General features: G+C 42.5%; 2 protein-coding genes across 5 annotated transcripts; both read right to left on the bottom strand.

Moving 5' to 3' along the window:
* Positions 1-20: 20 nt before the first annotated feature.
* On the bottom strand, positions 21-17,886 carry LOC112460493. 4 transcript variants are annotated; one of them, XM_025025196.1, is made up of 5 exons: positions 17,816-17,886; positions 7,718-16,559; positions 5,577-7,579; positions 5,233-5,472; positions 21-5,019 (listed from the first exon to the last, which is right to left on the bottom strand). In XM_025025196.1, exons 2-5 carry the CDS (start codon positions 16,467-16,469, stop codon positions 4,954-4,956), a joined length of 11,061 nt encoding a protein of 3,686 aa, XP_024880964.1. In that variant the 5' UTR covers positions 16,470-16,559; positions 17,816-17,886; the 3' UTR covers positions 21-4,953. The 4 variants fall into 4 exon arrangements, with proteins under 4 accessions (XP_024880964.1, XP_024880962.1, XP_024880963.1 ...); XM_025025194.1 differs by having other exon boundaries at positions 5,577-8,219; positions 8,289-16,559; XM_025025195.1 differs by having other exon boundaries at positions 5,577-14,864; positions 14,958-16,559.
* A 555-nt stretch (positions 17,887-18,441) lies between these two features.
* On the bottom strand, positions 18,442-21,326 carry LOC112460494 (microspherule protein 1). Its single transcript, XM_025025197.1, has 6 exons — positions 20,947-21,326; positions 20,482-20,857; positions 20,176-20,376; positions 19,616-20,035; positions 19,293-19,508; positions 18,442-19,141 (listed from the first exon to the last, which is right to left on the bottom strand). Exons 1-6 carry the CDS (start codon positions 21,066-21,068, stop codon positions 19,052-19,054), a joined length of 1,425 nt encoding a protein of 474 aa, XP_024880965.1. The 5' UTR covers positions 21,069-21,326; the 3' UTR covers positions 18,442-19,051.
* Between the last annotated feature and the right edge of the window lie 204 nt (positions 21,327-21,530).

Raw genomic sequence — 21,530 nt, 5'->3', positions numbered from 1 at the left:
GTAATAAGGGACAACGCCAATTTCTTCATACACTTCAATCTTTATTTTCCATTTGACTATAATAACCCGAACTCTTTATACACTCTCATAGCCTAAGTACGTGTAAATATAATAACAGAAATTAACATATCGTAAAACTCATCGTATCCCTATTGTTTACAGATTACGCTACTGTAATTCGTGGAATGATTGCGCACTCATTAAATTCTCGCAATTGCAATTCCGTTGACAATCCCTCCAGGCAGGAATGGTGATTTCTGTTAAGTCTTATGTCGTGCGCCATTTTCCAATAAAATCGTTAAAAGGTACGAGTTCTCACACACGATGCGCAAAGCGATATGTTGCACGCAGAAGGTCGCAGGAATAATATTACGCATCGAAAATCGATATTAATCAAAAACGTCACTTTCAACGAACACGGTGTCACTTAATTATTTATCCCAGAACCTCAGAATTATAATGATGCATGCGTCGTGATTCGTCACGTGATATAAATCCCTTTCCAACGTGTGAATTACCTTTTGATATGAGATAACATTAGAAATCATGTCATAGACGAGAAATACTACAGAATAACTACAAATTTTATTTAATAAGATTTCATTAGGCTCGTATAAAGAACTTTTTGCATAGTGGAGATTTAAGAATTAGTGTTTAATGCGCACACACATGTTTGTAAAGAACACACATCGAGTTCAATCAATTTCCATATTAAATATGAAATGCAGTTTTTATTCTTCATAAAAAGTTACCAGAATAAATTAAGAAACTGTATGCAACACGCAAAACGTTTACGTTTAAGATTCGAGACGAAAGAGAAACTATTTAATATTTACATTTCAATTTTAGATTTTGCGTGAATAAATTTCCTAACGATATATATATGTACATAAATTTCAAAATTTACTTTAAGAGCAAACATGTGTCTCAGAAAGCTAATTCATTCGAGCGCTATGCACACATTTATAATTAATGCAAGGCAATAAATATATAATAAACAGATACATACACGTTTCGGTAAAATAATCCAGTACAAGTAATTCGCGATCTGTACTGTCAATATATTAAGATATGTCATATACACAAATTAGCTAACGAAGATTCCTCAATATTCGGAAACACACTCCTGCATGAGCTTATACAGATTTACATTAGTGGAAGTCAGAAAACCGATCTACTGCTACTCGTCATTCAATTCTTTAAAATTCGGTAGTTCTTAACGCACGGCAAATTTAGTCGATCTTCGGATGAACGATTAACATTTCTCATTTTGTTAAGTTCATACAGGAATTCATTCTCGCTTTACGACGCCACGTAATAATTATGCATAAATCGGAAATTCCGTAGACGATCAGTAATGCCCATGTACGATGCATTATTACAGCTCACTCTTTCTTCGCAAACGCTAGGGCATAAAACTATACGAGTGACTTAATGAATGAGGCATTTAAAAGAGTTCTTCAATTTGTCAATTTCCTTTAAAAGGAATACATGCTTAATCGTATCAATGTACGGATTTAATGTACAATATTGATATTTATACATAGTTCGAGGAACTTTTCTTACGCAATGTACAAGTGATGTATAAATTCATAAAATATTCCATGTACATCAATTCCAATATATATATATATGTATGTATATATATATATTTTTATATGTATGTTTTGTGGACATGTGATGCATATAACATTTTAAAATTTTAGGCACATCGAGCACACAAAAATGATATACGTACACAACAAGCCTTAGTTACAGGAGCACGGTAACTTTTTTGTACATATATATCTTCCAATATAATTAATAATATACAAACTAAACACAGCAGCAGTTTTATGATTTAGTTAAACCATAACGCAGCGGAACTTGTATATATTATTGTATATATTCACGTAATATCTAATAATATGTATTGTATATATATTATATATCATTGTGAGAATTAACACTTTATAAAATATTCATATTCTATTTCTTTAAATCTAAAAATATTTATAGATTTGATTACTGCAATGTAGTAACATTAATATACGTTTTGTTATATTTGATGTTTTGTACTACGAAGATATATTCGAAAACTGATTAGTTTCAAAACTGTGATAATGAGTTTTGCATAACAAATAATAACAGTATTCATCGAGAATTAATTGTCAAAGATATTCATGTAACTATCTTATACATAAAAAAAATCAAAATTATTTCACAACGATTCATTATATCAAATTTCATATTTTAATAATTATTGTATCTCTATAGGACGCTCTTTTATATACTTTCATTATATTATTCTATCGACGCTTTTTAAGTTCACTTGATATCATTTGAAATGCATGTTGTACACACATTTTATATATGAATCTTTTCGATACGAACCTTTGTAATCATTACATTCGCAGATTTATCAAAAATTAACAATCTGTCGTCGCTATTAATAATTTATATTATATATAATTTTCTGAATATTTTGTTCTGTATATTACTGTAACGGTATAAATTATTGTATCTGTAGTGATCATGCGTTTCATCAGTGCAATACCAACAACCAATGTGGTATCAAATTACTGTACTGATTATGCAAAAAATTATCAACTTTTATATCAGGCAGTATGACAACGTTGAACATTTTGGTTTTGAACCTGTATTACACGGTGTGTGTGCTTGTGGCGATGTATCTTGTTTCAATAGCAACAATAAACTTTAGTACATTTTGTACGTTTCCTGTAAAAAATTCTGATTTCTCAATCAAGAGTAGCGACTCGTTAAAATATTTCATCCCAATCTCTCAATACATATTTAAAAATTATATAGTTGACAATGCGTGTGCTCCGATAACTAAGGCAAAATTATGTACATGTGTATAAACATGTTCTGTAGATCAAGAATCTACAAATATATATATAGATTTACTTATTATATATATGTATATATATGTATAGATCTTTATATATATATTTTTTTATATAATATATATAACACGATACAACAAATACTGTTAGGTGTATCTTAAGGCACTCGTGCGAATAAAATCTAAAAACATTTGGAACAAATAAAGAAAAACAAAGAGTCTCTAACTTCAATAACAATTCATAAACGTACACACCTAACTACTGTATTTAGTTAAATTGGTCCAGAACTAGAATTGATGAAAACGCTTTCACTCTCTGTGTTAAACCTCGTAAGATAAATTAGGAAATATCGTTAAACGATCGCCGAATACAATCAATCGACCCTGTATTAATATAACATTTCATTGTAGCCTCTTAACAAGTAATATTATTAAAACTCCGTCTAAAGCCAGGAACTAGCGCTTTAAGGAATTGTTTCACCCTTGACACACTTTTTCACACTTCAATTAAAATTGTACAACGCAAACCTTCTCGACTGCATCGTTTACTGTCGCGATCGACATTCTTATAGTAAATACACTTTAAATAGTTTAAAAATCAAGTGCGAAACAGGTGAAAAGGGAGGATGAAACTATCACTGTAATAAAACCTGTGTTAACAGAGACTTTAGGGTTGATACATATTGCGGAGCAACACTATCCAGTGCTTGAACACCGCGCACATTATGAGATATAACGTGTATGTTTTTAATTTAGCTCGTATTGCACGGAGAAATTATGTCGTATAATGAGATTGGCCTTAAATCTTGCTCACTTTAAAAATTTGTCTAATATTAATATCACGAGTTTTGCTTCAATAGATCTTCTGTGTGTTATGGCAATATAGGTATTCATCAATATCTAATAACGCTTGGATGCAGATCCTCTCCACAATCTTTTCTAACGCTTACCACAGCTTTTGCATTATTAACTATAATATGAGCTATGAGACATTGTTTGTTCTACGTAAACTGTTACGTAAAATGTTTTAATAAATTTAGTAATGACAATACTGTCATAATAAAGGTTTTTCTTTTACGAAGAAAGTATATACACACGCGCGCATGTATACTTTTTGTCTTCGTATTTTACGATACACGATTTAATATCATTACTTTTAAAATAACATCGATAAAATATATAAATAAAATAACATTCAAATAAATTATTACAAAGAAAATTTCATCAACAATGATAACAACTTGGAAACAAACAACAAAGTAAAATGTTAGGCCATTTCGAGTGCGTTTAACACCAACGCACAGTGAGAATATATCGACAAATCGACATGTAGAAATTGCAAACAGTGTTATTAAGTAAATTTTTCATTATGCAAGATAAATTATTTTAATATCCCATAGCTCAGATTCTTTCATATATATCTATATGTATAATATAGGAATGTTTCATTTTTCTCCTTGCACATTATCTATCGCTGTTAGCAGAGACGTAATTGTACCATAAAACGTATTTTTTTTAACATAATTTTAACCGTATACATCTCTTACTAACATAATGTTGCCAGTGTACATATTTTTGCAAACTGGAATGACGAATTATATCCATATGTACGCGTGTATATATATATGTATATATATATATCTACGTGTTTTATATATAAGTCTCTCCATAATATAAATAAAAATTCGCAGTGTGAGCACATTCAGCGGTTGAATATCACTCGTAAAACTTTGTACAAATAAAAGACCGAAGTCTCTTTTGAAAATTGTAAACAATCGAACGTGTATTATATAGTTTTGTTAAAATCTTTGGCTAAAACATCTAATTGCGAGCTAGAAGTGTACCTTGGGTAACTCTTTGTTAATGATGACCCACATCGGTTGACTTAGCTAAAATCAGCAAATCTTTCAAAGCGTTCGTTATTTAGAAGTTAAAATTTCGATGCTGACGCCATTAACAGTGGCAGCTGGGTCGTTTGCGATCCAGCCGCGATATAAAATATTCGTATCATCTTTCATTATAACGTTTGTAGAAGATTGCACTATAAGCCGTTATAATCACAGTAACTATATATATATGCTTGTATAATCCAAATAACTTACTCGCGATTATTTATCAACGTCGTTTTCTTTCCTAGGACTTTGCTGTGTGCGGTCGAGGCACTTTGTGACATCCTACGAAAGAAAATAATGTAAAACATTTACTATATTATATGTATTGATATCAGTAATAAATATTAATTTATTCGATACATAAAGGCTAATTATTGTACCGTTATGCACTGAAAATAACCAATAATACTAATACTGAATAATAACAAAAATACATGATGTAATATACATATATGAACTGCTTATAGGCAGTTTAATAAAAAGGATGCAACGTACCTGTACCGCAATTTGTAATGGCGTTAATTCACCTACGGAACAATCACTTCGTACAACATTCGCCGGTACTAGTCTGGGGCAAGGGTTGCCTGTAAAGAGCGTGAACAGTGCGTGAATGCTTCTACGTTGTGTCAGTTCTATGTGACGGTGTTGGTATCCAGCCAAGTGCCGTCGATGCCGCGATGTTGTAGGGAACCACCTTTCGCACAGGTTGCAATATCGTCTGTGTTTTATCGTCGCCTGCAAAAGAAAACGGGATAAGAAAAGCTCGAGTCCATGAAAAGAAAAGAGAGTACCTCAAAGAAGATATTTTCTTATATAATAACTTAAATAAGATCTCTCACCTTTTCATGGTAAACTAATTGAGTTATGAGCTCGACAATGGACATCTCGCTCTTCTTGTGAACGTCCTTTGTATTGCTCTCAACTTTAATGCTCGACGTTATGACTTTGTCGTCCAACAGCTTGGACTCCGCTGTATCGAGATCTTCGCTATCCTGAATCGTAATGACCGGCGGCGATCTGGAAGTCTCTCTGTCTGAATTCGTATCGAAATTTACGTTACCCTCGGGCTCTAATATCGGCATGTTGTCTTCCTTGGGTATGATAATTTCTTTTGCGTTGCTCGTGTTATTCCCCTGATCGGTGGATCTCGATATCTTGGAATTTTTGGACGACGTCCGATTCTTTTCTTTCCGCTGTGCATCTTGATGGGGATCATCGTCGTTTCGACCTGTCGGATTCTTTCTTTTCGCATTTAAGTGTACGGTACAAGCTACTAGGCTCTCGTCCGACACAGCCTGTTTAAATGTCTTCAAGGATATTGTATTGCATTCGGGCGTGTCCGTTGTTACCGTCTTCTTGGAATCTGCTTCGTTTTTCTCAGGTGATTTTGGTTTCTTCTTCAGGAAAGAACTTTTGCTTTGCTTGGAATGTTTTCTATCAGACTTCTCGGCATTAGGTATATTCTCAGTCTTGTTGTGTTTATTTTCCGTGGGTGTACAGCCCTTATGAGGCCCAATGTCGTTATGACGGTCTTGAGAAGCGTCATTCGAAGGCACGTCCGGGAAGTTGTTGATATCGAAACTCGAGCCCTGCTTTTTCTCCGCGGCTGTCTTTGGTCTCGCGTTACCGTTCGCGCTGTTCGGCACGTCGTATCTGGATTTCGAAAGGCACTTCTTCAGGGTCTCCTTGGCCGCCAAAACTTCTTTTATCAAGGAGTCATTGCAGCAGAAATTCTCCCTCGTCGCAGCGAAACTCGTTGCCTTGCAACACGGAGTTTTCGAAGAGACCTCTCCGACAGAGCCAGCCGCGCTGTTCTCCAATGCAGATCTGTCATCGCCGCTAATATCGATCTCCACGACACGTTTATCTTTCCCAAGCGAATTCTTGCCGCCAGGGGAAGCCTCGGATTTGTTATAACGTTCCAACTTCGCAGTTTGATCGCTCGCCTCTTCAGATGCATGACGCGAACTGTAACAGATGACAGGATCAAGTTTCGGCATAGATACATCCAAAAGATCTGTATTGCTGTTGTCCGTGATCTCTAACTCCAGTTCGAACTGAGTTGGAATTGCGTCCGCCGAATACAATTGCTCGGTGTCGCCATTCTCGATCATATGCCTTTCCAGCTCGCTATGATTATCGTCTGGCGAAGCAGGTAATATCTCTATGGTCGACTGGCTATCGTCCGAAGACTCGACTTTAATGACAGTGCTGTTATCCACCTCGAAATTATCCAACATACTCGCGGAGTCGTCCTTAAGCAGATCGATGTCCTGCAGAGGAGTGCAATCGTTGTCCATATCGCTGGAGCTCAAACGTTCCTTCTTTATCATAATTTCGCTGGCGTTCTTGCTGAAGAAAGAATCATCATCTCGCTCCTTCCTCTGCTCCTTGCCCTCTACTCCAATTTGTAAATTATGTTCTTCGGACGATGTTTCGCTCGGACCGGTTAATTTTGCGAAACAGGTTTCTATCTTCGATGTTGCCTTCAACTCTTTTAATGCGAGCTTAAAGTTCGAGCTGCTTGGGTGTTTGAGAGTATTCTTCTGGTCAAGCTTATCTAAAATCGTATCTTCGTTCGCATCCACCGCCTGTTCGCAATTGATATCAAAACTATCAGTCTTGTACTTATCGCATTGAGAGGTAGTTTTCTGTGAGTTAGCTTTTTCAGATGACTGATTGATATCTTTATCGGGCGAAGTAACGTCCGTCTTCGATCGTGAATTATTGTCACGAGATCTTGATCTACGTTTATTGTCCTTATCGTTGGTTGACTTGTAACCCTTGAACGACGCACTCTTCTTCGGCGTGGTGCAGGTCTTGGTATCCCTAGAATCCGTATCTGGGGATGGAGCAAAATTTACATCAATCCTCGACATGTCACTGAATCTTCTACAGTCGTAATCTGACATTCTCCTCTGCTTATACTTAGCCGGAAGTAGGTCGGACGTTGAATTCGACCTGGGCAAATTATAGTCACCTTGCTTTCCTTGACGATGGCTATCCTTGCGACTTGCGGAGATTTTGTCGATAGCTCGTAACGTAACGGAGGTCAAAGTTAACTTCAAATCCTTCACCATGCTGTCCAAGATACGGTACCTTTCCAACTTGACCTCCGGTTGCCATTTCGCACTCTTGGCGATGACGTTCTTGCAGCCCTTGCTCAGCTCGCATTTGAATTCCGCGCTGGCCGACGTTCTCTTGATAATTACCTTGGGAATCTTCTCGGAGATGCGCAAGGAATTCTTCTTCGTTTCGCATTCCATCGCATTCGTTCGCATTGAATCGGAGGAATTACTGCGTCTCGTAGAATGTTCTGTCTCATCGCGTCCCGATCTTCTGTACTTCTTGACCGGCACTTCCGAATGGCTCGAGCTCTGTCTCTTCCGTGTCACTTCTGGAGATGACGACCTGTTCCTTTCCTGTTTCCTCAATTTCAGTATAGGTATCTTTTCCTCGTACTTTCCCGAATCTCTCGGCTCCTGAAAAGTCATACTGTTGTAAACCGAATTATCTGCGAGATCGGATCTCGAGGTACTCTTTATTTTTACCTTTGATATGGTGATTTTCTTAACGTTCTTGCGTTTAACGCAAACCTCGTCGGCATCGTCGGCTCTCACTATTTTATTAGAGTGCTTCTCATCCAATTTAATCTTCATCTTGGGAATCTTATTCCTATTGGACTCCTGCAAAAAACTTTCGGAATTGCTCTCGCATAAATCCTCGTTCGTGAGTGAAGCCCGATCCAAGATATTTGCTTGAGCAGGAGTTCCTTCGCAAACCGCTGCAATAGACGGAGTCCCTGGACGAGATCTCGCGTTTCTGATGATCATCTTTGGTATCTTCGGTTGGCAGACCGATTTGTTAGCTATGTCATCCTGTGTAACGGAAGAGGAACCCACCTGCGTAACAAACTTCGAGCTAGTCTCGCTTTTCTTGATGACGAGTTTAGGGACCATCTTTGTGTTAGCGTTGCAATCTACCGCGCGCAAGTATGCTATCTTCTCACAGCTGCTGGAAGAAATTTCATTCTGCTCCTTGTTTTCGTCGTTATTCGGCGTTGCTTCAGATTCCTCGATCGCTGCAGCCGACTCGACCATTGGCACGGTCTCGTCGATCGCCTTGCTTTCAATTTCAGTTATTACCTCCGCGACTCGAGGCTCCTTGGTAGCTGACATCCTCGACAGGGACAAATGATCTAAAATTGAATTATCCTGGAGCGAATTAACCGCGCCTGTAAAATCGATCGACTCGTCGATGCTACACAAACGATTGACGGCGTCTTCCTGGATCTGGCTCGTCTCCCACACCATCGGCACCATGCTGTCTTCCTCCGTGAAATCGTGCTCGGCCATTTGCGTCAGCGTGCATCTGTCCTCCGCATAAATTCCGCAATCGGAAGAATCCATGCATAGTAACTTGGAATTGATTATGCTGTCGCAATTGGGATTCTCACTCGCCTCAGGTTGTTCACACTGCTGCTTGTCGCCTTTAATAATGCTCTTGATAACGGTGAACTCCGATATATTTTGCTCGCGCCTCTCGCATGCGAATAAATCGCATACGTTCTCTTCCGCTCGTAGATTCAAAGCAGTGGCTGGTGTAGATATTGCCGTAGAGCAACAAGTGTCGACTTCATCGTTTCCTTGATCCTTCAATGAAACTTCAGCTTTTTGTCCGTCGTTCTCCGGCTTTTCCAATTGCTGCTCGTTGCCTTCTTCGTCGAGGGTTCGTTCTACGAATGCGACATCAGATGGATTTTGCGAGGCAATCGGTTCGTCTTTTTTAGATACCGCAGAATCTCCTTTGTCACGAGTGTCTTGTTCATCTATCTGATCGAAATTAATCTCGGTCAAAACATTCGATTCCGTTGCAGGCGCAGTTTCTTCTTTATCTTCGCGAATGATCGAGGGTGATAAAACTTGTTGAGATACAGTTTCCCGATTCACGGCAGAGTCTGAATCATCTCTCGCCGAATCATCGATTTCATCATCTCGTTCATTCGAAGTAAGCGCGGATTCTTTCACAGTTTCTGTGTCTTTTGGTTCATCAAGCGAGTCCTTAGATTCAACGTTTAATTTAGACGAATTTACGACTTTGGTAGAATTTTCATCCGAGCTTTCTTTCGTATTTGCAACTTCAACATCGAATTTATCTTCTTTTGGAGAGACGCAACGAGGATGCAAATCTTCTACTATATGTTCCGTTAAGGCTTCCTTGTCTTCAACATAATTCGTAGAACAACGGTCATCTTCTGGATCGTGAATTTTTTCATCTGTTATTTTAAAAGAATACGATTGCGCTTTTTCAGCGAGTTCAATCGGGTCAGATTCGTCTTTATCAAACTGAGATTCTTGCTTTTCTGTATGCTCATCGTTACTCTGCGTACTCGACGATAAATTAAGCGTGCTTGCTGGTTTATCGCTAACTGGTTTATCTGCTGACGCATCGTTTTGATTATTACATCCACTTTCTTGCTCATTACATAAAACCGCGTCCGATTGTTCACACTGCAAATCATCATCCCGAATTGAACGTAGATCCTCAATGTAATTGCACGTTGTGTGATGTAATGTTGGCTCATTCACGTCACAATCCACCTTACGATTGCCGTTGTCGGAAGAATCTTGCTCTGCGGGCAGAAACGGGAAGGGATCCAGCCGTTTCTGCGCGACAAATATCTCGCTGAAATTTAAGTCTTTAATATTATCGCTGTTCCTCCTGTCGATGTGGGAAGAATACGACTTAATTGACTCCATCGTCTCTTCCCAACATGCGGCTCTTGGTTCCAGAAATAAATTCGATTCAAATACAGAGCTTTCGCCATACCCTTTCTCGTACTCGAGATTGTCCGCAAATACTTTCGTCTTACAAGATTTAACACTGGACGCAGGTTGGCTGTCTAGATTGTACTGCTTCTCGAGGAAATCCAAATCCACGATATTCTTCTTGTTAGTTTCCTTGCTCTCCTGACCGCTCTTGTTCGCGTACAACTTGTCCGCGTCATCGTTGAAGAATTCTAAATGCGACGTACTTCGAGCTTTCGCGCAATTAACGTTTTTGTGAGCATTCTTACTTGACATATAATCAACGTGTTTTGTCGCAGGCTTGGCGTCGACAGGATCGACCTCCCTCTTCCTACCGGCGACAGTGACGTCGCGATTTCTTTTGAATATCTTCCGTAACTTGGAACAATTGTAATAATCGTACGACGGAGATCTCGCAAAATACTGCTCGCGGGAGTTACCGTAACCGTCCTTTACGCGAGCCTCCATAATCAACTCGCGATACGTGAATCGAGGATTAGGACTGTAAGTTATCTTTCCGTCTTTGGTGGTGTACACAGGAACTGTATTTAGGTTCTCCAACTCGTCCGTGCTGGAGAAGGTCGGATTCACGTAACCGCTGGTGCTCTCGTACAGGTCGAGGTTGCCGAATCTACCGTCATCCCTCTTTGGTCTTTTCCATCTGTCCGCACGCCTGTCGCCGGCCTCTGTACTTTCGTTCGGAGCAACGTCAAAGTGATTGTAATCAAAATGCACAGGATTATCGTAATTAGTACCTTCCAAGCTGGGCTCGACCGTACCTGAAGAAGTCGACGGAACCGCGTTTAATTTAGACGTAGCATCATCTTGAAAATTTCTTCCACTTCTGCATGAAGAAGCGACGGTCGTTTCTTGGTGCTCTTTCTTCTGTACGTTGACATTCCTCGATCCTAAGTATGGTGAATTATCCGAAGAGGCTTTCGATTCTTCATTGCAAAAGTTGCTAACAGCGACCTTCCTTTCTGCCTCTTGACTCTTCCTTCTGACCGTTGCGTGCTCCGATCTTGAAGTTTTCAAGGCGCTCGATGCTGGTTCAGATTCGGTATTAACATTATTCGAAAGATCGGTATTATCTCGTAAGATCATATCGCAACCAGGTGGTTCTGTACAGGTATTTGAAAACGTACCGTTATCTTTGTATGCGTCATCGATCAATTCTTGTTCCGACATCGAGCTTCGCCTCTTCTTCGAAACAACCGTCTCGCTGTTCGTGTCCTCCTTGAGCTTCATTTCCGTATTGTTGTGATTCTCGTGAGCTTCATTAAATGCAGATGCTTCCGTTACAGTGGACGGCGATCGATTGCACTTCTCGTAATCCCGGCGATCCGCTTTATCGCAGACCATCTTCTTGTCGCACTGAATCTCCGTTATACTCGTCGAGTTCGATCGGGCTCCATTCGAGATCGAGTTAGTCAAATGACCGATCGTTTCAGCGACGGCATTCTTGATATTCTCGTGCAGCAATTTCTCCGTCGTGTTCCGTTCCGTGCACGACACGTTTATCTCAATCTTGATCGCGTCAAGAGAACCGCCGCTCTTCGCCTCTTCTCTTAAATGCTGCAATCTTTTCTGGTGATCGTCATCCTTGAGCTTCAAATTCACGTTCGTAACTTGAATGGCAAAGTCGGGGTTCATATTCTTGGTTACAAACGTCTTCAACATGTTCGCGCGCTTTTCTTCCTGTTCCTCAGACGATTTGGATCTCGCCACGTCCTTCTGACATAGTTGATTATCGCACGGTGACTGCGACGCGGATCGCTCGTCAGGATTCGACGAACGATGACATTTCTTGCTCGCTGCATAATCCGAGGACTCCTGCGTATCCTTACTCTTATCATGGACCTCTCCAACGCCAAGTGACTTATACTTTATTCTTCTATATTCCTTTAGAAGCCGCATCCTTTCTCCGCTATCAGCGATGCTAATGTTCTCGATTACTCTCGGTTTATTATGCGATTTATTGGATCCTTTTTCGACAGTACAGGATTTATCCTTATGCGTAGCCGCCTCTTGAGTATGTTTATTGTGATGTACGATGGTTTCGCCGCATCTTTCCTTCGCCGTCGTATTCTCCGATAAGCATATCTTTTTATGAGAAATTGCCTGGTCGTTCGAGATCGACTTCTTGCGATTCGCGTGCCAAGAACTCCTCGAGTCCTTCGCATCGATTCTCGTTGATCTACTAGCGCTCTTCTCCGAGGGAGAATCCTCTTTCGCGAATGATGCCTCGGGTCTTCTCGACTTATCTCTATGTGAATGTTTCGCGCTGTGTGATGTAGATAAATTACTTTTAATAATCTGTGTCGTACAGCTATCTTCCGCCCTGGAGCTCCTCGGAACGGTGTCGTTCGTCGGCGATAAACTTCGCCTACTCATTGTCGTCGCTGTCGCCGTTTGACGGGTCATTTCAGTCGATATGCGTCTCCTGCTGGAATAATTAACGTCATCCTGACCGCCATCAAAATTAACAGGGTCGGAATTGCTTGTGACATTTTGCGACGCGTTATTCGCTTTCGTCGAGTCATTGTACCATGGCGCGACTTCCGTATTCGTTTCTGCCTGTGATTTTTTCGTCAGAGCATCCGAGTTTGCCGCTTGAGATTCATTAGTGCTACGCTCGCTCGTTAAATTTTTATAAGCCTGCACCGATTTATTCGACGCTCCCGTTGACACGATCTTTAATTCATACTCGCCGGAGGTCAGAGTCATGCGCATGCTAGTGGCCTCCACAGTTTCCGTTTCGTTGCCGAGCGCGAATACCTTCTCGCTGCTGTTTGCCGAAGCGGAAGTTCCGTTCTGAGTCGTGCGATTTTTTTCCTTACCGCTTTTCATAGACGTTACAGGTTCATCCTTATCAGTATTCGTGGAAAATTCAAATGTGTTAAGAATAGCATCGTGAGCGAGCATATTGTTATCGTCGCCCTTGTTTTTGAAGCGATTCTCCGTTTGATATTCACCTGCTAATGAATCGGCTGATTTATTCTTGGCGGTCCCCTCGCCGTCTAGGTGATCGTAGGGCTCTCCCTTCGTCGGCGATTGTGTAAAACTGATCATGGGACTGTTCGGTATAATCTCGATCGGATTTGTTGATATCGTGAGATCCTCGACGCGCTCCGACGACTCCTCGTTGTCGGAATGGATCGGCGTGTTCAGCGTGGTGGAGATCGGGGTGCATTCAGACGTAGCGAGGTCCGGCAGGCTTATATCGTCCGGATTATGAGATTCCTCGCTCGCGAAACTGTTCTGCTTCTTCAAATTCGTATCTCGGGCGGAGTCCTTCGCGGATGTAGGCAGGACAGCGAGCGCCTGGTCACTTACCCGCGACGTTTGCGACGTACTCACCACCGTTTTAAGCGGCGAGGGACCTTCGACGACGTATGTCTCCTTGCTCAGGTTCCCGAGATCGGCGTTGTACTCGGTCGTGGTCGGCTCGGTCGTGCTGCTGGTGTCGATCTTCTTGATTTTGTCTGCCTCAAGAGTTATCGCGGCCACCTCGACTTCCGTTCCCTCTTGGAAGAACGACACCGCGTCTTGCCTCTCCAGAGTATCGGTGACCTGACCGTTGGTGACCTGCAGAATACTACCTATTTCTAAATTGTCGACTATGTGTATCGTTGGTACCTCGTCAGGCCCGTTGCTTATGCACTGTATGATATGGCTTCCCGGCTGTACAATAGCTTTCTTTGCGATGTCGTTGCACGTCAGGTCCTTCGCGATCTCGACGTTCTCCGCGGACGAGTAGGATATCGTCAGGCAGTCCTGCGCCGGCACCACGCCGCTATCGCTCTTCTCCTGATTCTCAAACGTTATCACGTTCGGGGTGATCTCCTCCGGTTTCGAGACCTTCAAGCCCTCCAACGTCTTCGTCGAGAAATCGACATTCTCGTAACCCACAATTACCACCGGTGTCGACTCGTTTAGAATGGCGCTCGACAAACTGGTACCCGCGCCGTCCTCGTCCTCCGATTCATCCCAGTTGGCGAGAAACTGCCGTACGTCGAGCTCCGGCTTGTCGGCGAACTCTTTAGACATTTTCTGCTGTACAACCGTGTTGCTCGCGTTCGCAGCCAGATTGTCGAAACGCTCGCTTCCTTTCTGGACTTCAAACTGATTCTGATCGAGACTCTTTTGCGCGGGATATCGGTCTTGCTTCTGCATACTTTCAGCGCACAAAACGGTCGCGTGACCGTCATGTTGTTGCGATACCATTTGTTCCGGCTTCTGGACGTTGCGATTCGCCATTTCGGGGACGCTATTACCGTCCTGCTTGCCCAGCTTGTCCACCGGACTGCCCATTGGCGCCTGAGAATTCACAGCTTGTTGCACTCTAGGATAAGTTTCGGGCGCGTAGTTGGCATTGATTAAAACGCCATTCTGATCGAATTGAAAATTTACCTGCGGGATAGCAGAGGTATTGACGGTCGACGCGGCGACGCACGGAGTCTGCTGCATCTGTCCCTGATATGTGATAGCCTGCTGTTGTAATTTCAATAGATCTTTATATCTATGAACACATTCCTTATACTTGGGATGCGACTGGTACCCGGGTATGGTCCTCGCCAGCTCCCTGAGATTATTCTCCGCCGCGAATCTCTGCATCGCTAGTTGCTGGTGAAATACCTGATACCGCGAATGGGAGGGAGTATGCATAGTCGTGGCATTCGTTTGCATTCTGTTCGCCATAGACCCGTTGTCGGCGGCCTCCTGACAGTCATGCGTACCGTCTGTCTTCAAATTCCTCGGGTACTGTGAATTGAAGTAAGTATTCTGCGTGGATGGCATCATACTCGGGTTCGGAACATTCGTGGACGGCATGCTGGTCGGCATCATGGCGCCGCCGGTCTGATACGGCACCTGCTTGTTATATTTCTGCTGTGGCATCGTAAATCCCTGCTCCGGATGCTTAACCATCCCCTGATTCGCTACGTTCATGCCGCTCATCTTGGAATACTCTTTTACGTTGTAAGGATACTTCTGGTACTCTCCCGTGTAATTGTAGTTTTGCATGGGGTAGTTCTGTACCATGCCCGAGGATGACGGATAGCTGCGGGAGACCATGCGGTCCTTGCGATACTTGAAATCAGGGAAGTTCCTCCGGTGAGGATCTGCGTTAGGTCCGTTAGGCGGCGGCGCCATAGGCGACATAATCTCCTTGCCATCAAAATTGTCCTTCCTGAAATTGTACTCGTTTCCGAATCGTCGAGCGTCCGCTTGATATCCGGCGGACGAGCGAATGTTCTCCCTGTAAGACGCGTTGTTCTGATAAGAGCAGTACTTCTCCCACTGCTGATAGCTCATGTTGGGATCCGGATTGCAGCACAATCCCTTACAGGGGACGAAGGACGGCGGAGGGCCCGTCCTGTTAGCGGCGTGCGAATTCACGTTGGTGTTTCGTGACCCTATCGACGCGTGCGGCGCATTCATATTCATCACGTTTGGTCCATTTAGATGCGAGATAGGCCCGTTTAAAGGCACCTGATTATTTCTATAGCCTAGCTCCTCGTTTATACCGCCTATCGCGGCATTCCTCGGGTCCATAGGACCATTCAGATTGTCCGCCATGGGATTTCTTGTATTCGAAGGCCCATAGTGGCCAATGCAATTCTGCATTTGCACCATCGACGCCAGGGGGTTGTTGTCGGCGGCATTGTGGCCGTGCGAGATGTTGCTCGACAGATGCGGCTGAAAGTGCCTCGGATTGAAGTTGGGATCGTTCTGGTGTTTCTCAAGTCCCTCCGAGCTGAGATTCAGACCGTTCAACTGCGTCGGGCAGGTCGGATTGGTAATACTGGAGATAAACGATAGGTGTCCCGAATTGACATTTTGAGCGGTCGATGTTACGTCGTTTATTCCTGACTGTGGAGGATTATATTGATGCCAATCTGGCATACTTCCACTGTAGTTCATTGTACATTGTTTTGCTATTATTTTGCTGTGATTACATCCTGTCCTCCTTGTTCACAGAGATCTCTCCAAATATTAAAAGCAGGGGGCTACCTGAAAAGAGGAGACTACGTGTTACTCGCTATACGATTACACAGAAGTTATACATATACTATTAATTGTTTTGGCATTATAAATATGAATATCTTCGGTCGTGCAAGCAGAATCGAGGAAAATTATTTCTAAAAGTAATCGTGTACTTTTTTAATATTGTTAGATTCTTGCGCTATGTAAGAATAATTATCTTTACTCGACGAATAAACAAAATAATTTGAATTCAGGATGCAAAGGTCAGATTTTGATGAATTCTGAAGTACAAGGGACACGTTATCTCTTCACAGTCATTAATCAAGTATCTCGTTCTCGAATTTGATTCATTCTACGGACCTGATATGTATCGACGAATTGTTATTAAGTATTTCAGAGAAAATCAGAAAACCTGAAAAGTGAGTTTGCGATTATAAATACGTTGCTTCGGTCACTCAAGAGGAGCAAAGTGCTACATTCTTTGACTATTGCTTCTATAGTCAAGAGGTCACATCCGTCCCGATGGAGGATTGCGAAGGGTTATAAACGCATACCGCAGGTATGACCTAGATACCTCTTTGACATCTTTGGCACATCAAACCACGCACACGCACGCACGTATATATACATACGCACACAGCGCATACAGACGCACACATACACACACACACATGCGCCTCGCGGAGCATGGACGAACGTGCGCCGCGTCGTCAGAATGCAAATGATCTCTAATGATATTCCGGGACGGGGGCAGAGTTCCGCCACGCGAAATCGAGGCGAAAACAGCCTCGTGGCTGTCAAAGCCGCGGACCGAGAGAACCGTGCCCCGCGCGCTCCGACCTCGACGCTGGAGCGCGCACTAACAGGGTGACACCATATTTACCGAGGTTGTAGCCATTGTTAGCAAACCCACCCCGACCCACCCCAGCCCGCGGCGCGGTCTGTGTTTACGTTCGGCCGTCGTCGCGGACGCAGGAATCCGCGCCGCGCGAGACCCGCGGATTCCGCACCCGCCGAGGTGCTGGAGGAAACGCGCACCTTGTCGCACGCGGGGCCTTGAAGGTACTACGACTGACAAACGCAGGCACGCACACACGCACACACACATACACCTGCGACAGTACGACGGACAGTCGCGACAAATTGTCGCGTTACCGCTCGCGACGGGCACGCGAGTCCGCGACGATGACGATGGCAACGACAACGACGACGGTCTGATCGTCGAGATCGGGACCACGAGTGGCACGGCTCGCGGGGGCGAAACTCACGGCTCCGAGACTTACCTGCACGATAACATCGCTCACAACACGCACGCCATTTTGGACACGACTGCTCGCGAAAAAAAAAGAAGGAAAAACATGCGCGCGCCCTCTGCGGCGGGAGGCGCGCACTTCGCCCCCGTTTATGCGTGTGCCATGCTGTCCGTGTGTGTGTGTGTGTGTGTTCACGCGCGCGCTCACGTGCGCGCACACCTGTTTCGCACCTGAGCGCACGTATGTATGTACGACGTGCATGCGTGCGACGGACAATGGTAAAAATATGACGCTAATCGCCTTACGCCTTGCTTAATATATTCGCGAATGCCGTTAACTCGGTCGCGACCAAGTGGTTCGCTGCCGCAGGCGTAAACACTTCTCGTTATGAGGAACGCGGTTTCCACTGAAACTTGATTTTGACGCGTGTACTAATGAGTCGAACGTGTCTCCTTGTACCGTGAGATCATCTCGGTTTTTTTTTTTTTTCCATTATTATTATTTGATGAAACTTGAACTTTTTGCCTTACATTTCTCAGGCGCCGTGTATGTACATACATGATGCATGGCACGAGTTTTGCATAACTCGTTGCAGCTTATAAAACGTGCATATAAAATATTCGACCATTCTCTACTATGCTAACAGAAACATCTTATTCTGCACATTCGTTTATTACAGGGATATTACACAGACGGCTGTATACGTAATAATTTACAATTTATATTAAAAGTTTATGTACAACTTCAATGCGCATTATTGCTTTTAAGCCTAGACAAAGATGCTCGTAGCCTAATATAATGTTGAGTATATGAGCGGATTTAGGAGACATTATCTGCACAAAAATAAAGAATCTATTACCTATCCAAAGAGTATACATGTCTAAATTACTATTTATAATTATTAAATTATAATTTTTTCAATACATTATGAAATGAACATAATGCGTCATTGAGTTCGATTGATAAACTCTGAAAGAGATAATTTGTTCGCATAAAAAAAGTGCTTTCAAAGTTATCGTAGGTAAGTAAATTATAAAAGATACCGCACAACGAAAAATATAGAACTAAGAAATCCTAATCGCTAATATCGGTTTCTCATATTTTTCCATTGTGCGAGGACCTTAATACGCGAGTTAAAATCTATGCACTGCAAAATATGTATTTGCTATTCTCAAATGTAAAAAGTAGGTTCTGTAAGAAAAGCATTAAACTAATTGCTATAAACTACGGCACTCGATATTGTCTCTCATCTTTCTCTGACATCCCTCAAGGATTTAAGTTCAATTTGACAGCTTCTTGTCGTATCACAGAGATGAGTTCTTGGTTTATTAAAAATATGAACCTCAGTCCTGCAATCTGTAAAAGGTGTACATAGAAATGTAAAATAGAAAGATTTAATTAAAAGAACATTTAGTTAAAAGAACAAACTATTATTCGAGAAACTATACAAATTAAATTTGTTGCGTTTTATGCAATAATCACGTAACAATATTGATGTAATAGTTACCTCAATTACACTATTGTTATTCAATTTCATTTTGTTGCCAGCCAAGATTGGTCTGCTGTCCACAAAAATCGGTCGCTTTCCCTCGGATGACAAAAAGAAGTCTCCATTATTCCTTAAACGGATGGTACCTTGTCGACGCGAAACTTTCCACGCTGGACCTTCCAAACCAAGATCCACGTCGACGGTATGATCCTTTGTAGAACGTCCTACACTTATCTGGACAAAGATACAAAAAATGAGATGTAAATCTTTTAAAATATAGCAATAAACTTCATTATACATAAATAATATTAACGAATAACCGTTCTACGTTTGCTTCTTACCTCTCTGGATCTCATGAGATATCGGACGAGTCTTCCCCTTAGAATGGCTAAGGTTTGATTATCAAATTCTGGTGGATTGACACCTGTTACGCTGTCGACAAGTACCTGCCATCTACTAAGCTCGTTTTCCAATACTTTAATTTCTCTCTTGTTCTTCCTGTCCGCCGTTGCCAATTCGGCGTCTACCAATTCATCTTTCGGTTCCATCAATTCGGTATCGTTGATCATATCTTCGGCGTCCGAAAAGCTCAATACGTGTTCACCTCGTGGTAAACTTTGCACCGTCTGATCTGGTAATAAGTGATACTGTTTCATCAACTGCCAATGGCTGTGTAACGCCTTTGCGGTCCTTGCTGGATAAAACGTATGTGCATTTGCTTCAAGCAATTCTTGAAATACTTCCAATGTTGGTTGAGAGGTCTGACGAGAAAGATCACATACTCATAATAATGCAGTCATTCGAAAAACGCATTGAAAGCCAACTCAGTAATTAATTTACACAATAGATTATTTATGCTTTCTACAAAAACATTTGTCATTTAGAATCTACTAACACCCACCGATTTAATAGTCCCTAACAGCTCCTCCTCCGCTTTGCTATACAAAGTTCTTGCTTGAACACTGGCTATTAGTTCAGGATGCAAATTACGCATAGCTTGCACAGCTACACGTGAAACTGCGCTATCGTATAATAATGCGTACCATCTTTGCTGTATCTCCTGCAATGTGAAGCGACAGGAAAATTTTGTGCCTCGATGGACCTTAAACAGAGATAATAAGAATATCAGAAGTGTATTTATTCTCTTATCGGCATAGAAGAAACAAATTAGAAGCAAAGAGGAGGTAGAAACTAAACAGACAAATACCATTCTCAAATCATTCGTCTGTTGCACACCAGTGATCAACGCCAAGTCGTCGGCAGGTTTCCATCGTCCGAGATCTTTGGTGGCGTTGATGGAGTGAGAATGATTTTTACTTTTCTTATTCTTCCGTCCAGGATTCGAGCCGCTTGGCCTGCTGGGCCTGCGATTGACTCTGTCCGACTGTACCAAGGCGGTCGGTATCGGTATCGGAGTAGGTAAGGTCTGCGTTGGGAGAACGTCCATGGGAGAACAACCGGCGGTTACGGAAATCATTCGCGATTTCGACGTCGACTTGGCGCTCGTGGCAGGCGGTTGCAGATTGAACGTCGTCTCCACCACCTCATCGTCGAACTTCTTGCGTTTTATCGTTCGCGAGGAGCTTTGGAGGAAGAAAAATATATATCAACAATAGAGGTACTCTGTTTACAATGCATGCCCTCAGGCGTCAACGCGATCAATACGTCCTACCTTCTCCGTTTCCCCGTTGATAAAGCGTCCAGAGCCGACGATCCGATGGGAATATTCAGAAACCCGTCCACGCTGTGCGTGAGTCCAGTGTGGTTGAGGCTGGTCGGTGTCGGTATATCCATCGTTCAGCAAAGCGAACGCGGAGACCGTGAAACCATGAAACACCACGTGACTTCTGCCTGACAGACCTCGGTCCTCCTCGCGAACAAATCACCACTGTTCTGATGTATCGCGTTGTGTCACACCCACGCAGCTATTCGTGTTCAAAAAAAAAATATCAACAACCACCGTAATATCAACACAACACACTCGGGCAGTTGACGCGAAGTGAGTCGTAGAAGGATAGACGCGAATCACGCGAGGTGCGAGGTGCGACTCGACGAGACGGCGCGAATCGATTCTCGAGCGATCGATATACCGAAGGAGGCGCGCGACGTCGATCGCGATTAGTCGCAGCTCCCGTTCGCAGGATTTTTAAACGCGCGCTCTATCGTGCGTACGTATAAATTAATTAATTAATTAATCGAAACGGCCAACGCGCGAGACGTTACGGAAACGCCGTCTGTATAATTTCCACGACGGAT

This window comes from Temnothorax curvispinosus, unplaced genomic scaffold (genome assembly GCF_003070985.1).
Source record: "Temnothorax curvispinosus isolate PA1 unplaced genomic scaffold, ASM307098v1 QBEX01010597.1, whole genome shotgun sequence".
Lineage (NCBI taxonomy): Eukaryota > Metazoa > Arthropoda > Insecta > Hymenoptera > Formicidae > Temnothorax > Temnothorax curvispinosus.
This window is presented reverse-complemented; position numbering and strand designations above follow the sequence as displayed.